The sequence below is a fragment of the Microtus ochrogaster genome, chromosome 1 (assembly GCF_000317375.1).
Source record: "Microtus ochrogaster isolate Prairie Vole_2 chromosome 1, MicOch1.0, whole genome shotgun sequence".
In the NCBI taxonomy this organism is placed as follows: domain Eukaryota; kingdom Metazoa; phylum Chordata; class Mammalia; order Rodentia; family Cricetidae; genus Microtus; species Microtus ochrogaster.
This window is the reverse complement of record NC_022009.1, coordinates 37397864-37403704: the sequence shown is the minus strand read 5'-3', so window position 1 is coordinate 37403704 and position 5841 is coordinate 37397864. Positions and strand designations below refer to the sequence as shown.

The following is a 5841-nucleotide window of genomic DNA, read 5'->3' as shown; positions in this document are numbered from 1 at the left end:
AAAAAAAAAAAAAAAAAAAAAGAAAGAAAAGTATGCTTAGGTGTAAAGATACATTACCCATAACTTATCTTGTCAGTTCCCAAGTTGATATTCCTGCTCCAACTTCTTTAGTACCCTATTCTACATTTTGGCTTAAAAAACAGGTGTTTATTTTCTCAGTTCTCTAGAGATTGAACAGTCCAATATTAAGCACCAGCAGAGTTGATTTTGGAGGATTTTTTACTTTTTTCCCCTAGAGTTTATAATTGTTATGTTTTGTTATAGTTTATACAAACTATTTTATCATTGTTGGAAGTGCTAGCTCTCAAATTTACTTAAGAATATTGTTTTATTCTAGTTCTAGCGCACATATATTTCTGGTATCACAAGCAAAGAAATTTACCTATGAAATTGTGAAATTAATACCTCTAGTTGCCCAGAGAATTGACACCTTTTTTGCTGTAATTCATTTCAGTGTGTTTTCCTGTGCTGATGATTGTTATTCTGGTTGACATTATTCAGACTAGAGGAATGTTAAGTTCATTTAAGGCCACAATAGTTATTTGTAGAGTGTGGTAAATGTTCTATTTGTTCTGTTGTCAAACAATAACCCAGAAGACCTTTAAAACTGATTATTTATATTTTTATAACCTATATAGATAAAAAACTTTACATAGTATTTCACAAGAAAGTTTATAAACTATAGTTTCTTGTTTCATAGGTTTTTTTGTGAAGGTGGGGATGTTTAGCTCAGGAGAGCTGATCTATAAAAAGAAGACACGCTTACTGAAGGCATCCAGTGGAAGAGTAAAGTGGGGAGAAACTATGATTTTTCCACTTACACAGACTGAAAAAGAAATTGTTTTCCTCGTTAAACTTTACAGTCGAAGCTCTGTAAGAAGAAAACAGTTTGTAGGCCAGGTGAGTAGTGTTGTCCTGGATTTCTTCATGGTGCATCGCTGTTGTTACTATGTAGTTAATTAGCAAAGGAAGGAGGATAAAGTTAAGAGTGAATACAGGAGAATTCTTCAAATTTTAAGTTAAAATTCAGTGTTGCCTTAGTATCAAATTTTGTCAGATGTTTTGCTTTAATGCGAATAGATAACATTTCTGAGCAGCTAGGCTTCGTTTTTAAACCTACTGAACTTTCAGCTTTAAAATATATAAAATCAGTAGAAGAGAAAATATGTGTAAGCAGAGTTTTTCATTGGGACTGCAATTAGCTCTGTTCCACCAGCCACTTTCTAAATAACCACTCAGAGACTGTCTATTAATTATAAATGCTCAGCAGATAGCTTGGGCTTTTTTTTTATCTAGCTCTTATAACTTAAATTAACCAATTTCTATTAATCCATATGTCGCTATGTGACTCATGGCTGTTACCTTATCTTGTATACATCCTGCTCCCTCTACATCTGGCTGGTGACTCCTCTGAATCCACCCTTCTTAGTGTTGTTAGTCTGGGTTTCCCACCTAGCCTTGTCCTTTCCAGCCATTGGCCAGTCAGCTTCTTTATTAAACCATTCATAGCATAATTTATGAAGTGTATGGGAGATTTTGAGTATCACATTTATTTTATTGTTTCATCTTTAATTTTGTATTTAAAATGAGCCTTTTATATATTTTATTAGCTTTGCTATGATAGATTTGAATTTTTAGAAAATATCAATTTTTAACAATGTGATAATATTTAGGGATCAAATGTTGCTGTCTTGATTAATTAATTAAAAATTAATTTGTATAGGGCTGTATAACAGTTATTTTACTTATCAAGTCTATAGACTTTTTTTACGTTTTCTTTCCTTGTTGTCAATCCTATAGAATTTTTTTTCATTTTCTTTCCTTACTAGGATTTGTGGCAGCTATTAGTTATCTATTCATATTAACTACAACTGTTTGTGTCACATTTAAATCTTGAAGTTTTTAACTGATGTAAAAGTTTTCACTTCACAAAAAACTGTTATTAACAGTCTTCAGATTGTGTATATGAATTTTCAAAAATTGGTATCAACTCTCATTTCATATGATTAGACTGCCAATTTAAAATGTTGCAGCTTTCTGTAATCTTATTTGGAAAGGAGTTTTAACTAAAGAATTAATATAAATTTAATTTGAGAGGTAATTAGCAGGATAATGAATTTGGAAATTCTTTAGTGGCCTCAGGTGTCAGTCACCATGAGGGAATCATATGTGGGCTCAAGTTCTTCCACTTTATCAATCCAAATACTCTGTTATCTGTGTTATGTATTGGGGTCTCTGTAAGATGTTGTTTGAAGGAAAGTTTTTTTAGGCCAAGGTAGAAAAAGAATTGAAAACCAGCATTTACTCAAATCTCTTAGAAGAATTATAAACTGGGTCTCAGGTAAGTTAATTCCAAGGTTACAGTATTTGCAGTATTTGTTAGCATTATAGCCAAGATAAAGATTCAGTATTTTAAAATTGTACATCCACCTTATTTCCATGTTATATACGCATTTCAATGTCTTATGTTTGCACAATACTACATTTTCCCAAGATCATTTGCATGTATTTTCTGTAGTTTGTAAATGATAAAACAATGAAATTATTATGTATTAAGAATGACTTTTTATTAGATTTTAGTTAAGATTATAGTTTCATGTCATGTACAAGGTGCTTAAGTAAGTGCACATTCCTTTCTAGGTTAGAATCATTGTTTGCCTCAATTTAGAAATCATGGCAAAAATGTTTTTTTTTGAGTAATTAAGGATCAATTTTAGTTGCGCTACTAGATTGATAGAGCAAGAAAGAATATTCAAAAGGTAATGTTTTAAATAATATTTCATTTTTACAGTTTTAATTTTTAAACTGAATTGGATTACATAATCCAGAATGATTCAGCAGGTTAAATATTTTAACATTTAAGGATCAATCAAATCATCAAGCAACTTTTGAAAAATTGGAATGATACTTATTTAGAAATATGTTATCCAAACTTGCCCATATCTTAACAATAAGAGTAATTGCTTCAATTTAGCTAATAATATTATGTCAAGTTGAATGATTGTACTGTTCCTTTACAGCTCTGGATAAGTGAAGACAGTAATGATATTGAAGCAGTGAACCAATGGAAAGAAACAATCACAAATCCAGAAAAGGTTGTTATCAAGTGGCACAAGTTAAATCCATCATGAAGACTTCAGGCATTAATTTAGTGAAGAAACAACTTTATAGTCTTTTAGAAGAAACATAATTTTAGTTTTCTAAAGCTTGTAATGCATTCTATCAGTTATACAAAGTGAACAAAATGTTTTAAAATAGTACCAAAACAGAAGTTAAAATAAAGGGTTGTATTATTAGGCCAACTAAATAGATTATAAAATCTATGAAAATATCATTCCTAGATAGGTTTTTCTATATTGCTTTTGCTTTTTTTGCTTTGTTTTGTGCTTTGAAAACTTTAATTTTGAATACTGAAAACTTATTTTTCAAGTAAACAAATCCAAATCTTTGAGCCTCTAAAGTAAACATAAAAAAAGGTAAGAAACAACTGAGCAAGCAACTGCTAGCAATCCTTCAGCATTTCACAGGGTGGATTTAACAGAGCTGTATCTTCGTAGTAGCAAGGATGCAGAACTACACACATGGCCATAACCTTTTGTCATCTTGTACTATTGGACTTCAAAACCTAGCACACTAATCCCTCCTAGTACTATTAGGGATTTGCAGGACTTTGCCACTTTTCCTGTGCTAGGAATGATTGATTAGATCTTGGTTATATGGGTTATATCCTCATATGTACATTTTCGAGCAAAAATGAGTAGAACCATTTTATATTTTATTTTGTATTTGAGGAAAGTTGATACCTTGTGCTTATAATTTCTTATCTATAAATGCATGATGACCTTTTTATAAGCTGCTTATCTCTAGGAGAATTAGAGAATTATTAACATTTTTCCAAGAATAAATAAGCTTGAAGCTAGCAGGCTGGCGCAGTGGGTAAAGGAGCTTGTCACTACACTGCAGTTGAGTTCCTCCATTTCTGGAATGCAAAGTGATAGAAGGAGAGAAGGGTGAACCCTTCAGTTTGCTCTCTGAAATCCACATGTAAACCATGGTGCATACGTGTATTTGCATGCGTGCGCGCACACACACACAATAAAAAAGAATAAATGAAGTTTATTTGAAATCCAAAATATGTACATTTTGCTCTCTTCCTCATTCTTATCCTTTATTTTATTTGGTATAAAAACAAAATATTTTATATTTGAGCCAACTTAATTTACCAAAAGTAAATGAGCTTAAATAGTAAATTCAGTAGTTTTGATCATAAGTTCTTTGTTTTAGTTTTTGACATAAGTTACTTGTTCTGTAATCTACAATGTTAAAGTATTTTCCAATTTTTAATAACCGTACCTGATAAAAATTTATAGAATGTATATATTTTTCTACTGCAGGTTTTGTTTAGGTACGTATTACAATTTAGCCTATGGATATTATTCCTGCTTGGATGGCAATAAGAGTTGTGGCTAAGACAATACAGTTTTTAGGAAGAAGCAGGCAACAGTACTTAATATTATAAAGTGACTTTATTTTTGTTAATAAATAAATAATGAGATCTGCATTCCTGATCCTCCTCTCTCCCTCCCTCTTGACCAATCTGCCTGCTTGCCCCTCTCTTTCTTTGTATCACACAGTTTAGGTCAGAGAAATATTTTGTTATAATGTAGGAGTAACCGTTTTAATTCCAGTTCTTTATTGTCTAGATATTTAATTAGAACCTAAACTGAACTGTTACCTAGATATCTTTTCAAGCTACAAATATATGTAGTTTATATTCTCCTTGCTTCTGTCGCCTAAATTTTATGATACCAGTGGTATTTACCAGAATTCTTTGCCATTGTGAATTTTGAAAAATATTTTTAGACTTATGAAAAGTGGAGTACTAGTGAGTACTCCCTTGGCCTTTTAGGAAAAACATCCTTTGTGATAGTGATAGCAGTTTGTAAATTGAGACTTAAACTTTCTTTAACTTTACTTTGTTTAATAGATTTTACTTTTAAAGTTGGCACATACGTTTTTACATGTAATCTTCTGTTGTCAGTACAGGCACAAACTTCTGCACTTTGAACATCCTACACCCAAATAAGGCATTTGTCAGAATTGGCCAACCTACACCAACATATCATAGGCTTGCTATTTTTAATATCTAGAATTTTATTTTCAGCCTTTTTTGTATTCTCTGACTTTTAATTACTACATTTGATACATGCCATTGATTTAATTCAATTTTAATGATCCAATTAATAGTTAAGCATATGCATATTATAAAATTTGAGGAAAAGATATGCTTTCTTGGTTTCCCAGTCTCCTAGATAGCCTAGATAAATCAATACAAAGAAAATTGTATTTAAAAGAACTTTCAGGTGAAAAACTATTGATAGGTGAAGGTTTCTGATGTTTCAATCAGTCTTTACTGAAGCATTTTTCAAATGAAGATGTACTGAATGTAAATGTGTATGCTCATTGTGTCCTTGAAATTTTATGTGAAATGTAAGAAAAAAAATAGGAACCAGTAATAAAAACTGAAATATTATGCAAAAATCATTTTTCTTTGTGTTGGTTTGGGCTTTTCTTGACCTTTATTTGTAACAAAGAAAAAAGAACCTAAATGATGCTGGGAGACCAAATGGGAACCAAGGAAACTTCATAACTGGGGAGATTAGTCATTTATAAACTATGACATTTATAAAATGTATTTATAAACTCTCAGATAACATAAAAGGTTACAGCCCATGTCAACACTATTTGGCATTCATTTAATTTTACATGATGCTATTCTCTTTACAATGGTTCTTTTTTTTCTTTTTTCTTCTTTTAATTACTTGGCATACTTGTTTATTT

The 5841-nt window shown here is 30.9% G+C and overlaps 1 protein-coding gene across 1 annotated transcript in view; it reads left to right on the top strand.

Annotated features, from left to right (window-relative positions):
- Positions 1-5507, top strand: part of Tc2n (tandem C2 domains, nuclear) — a 52204-nt gene extending 46697 nt beyond the window's left edge. Inside the window, exons 11-12 of the mRNA XM_005343460.3 lie at positions 701-900; positions 3021-5507. Coding sequence (XP_005343517.1) covers positions 701-900; positions 3021-3131 — 311 coding nt within the window. The 3' untranslated portion in view covers positions 3132-5507. The remainder of the gene's footprint in view (positions 1-700; positions 901-3020) is intronic.
- Positions 5508-5841: the final 334 nt, after the last annotated feature.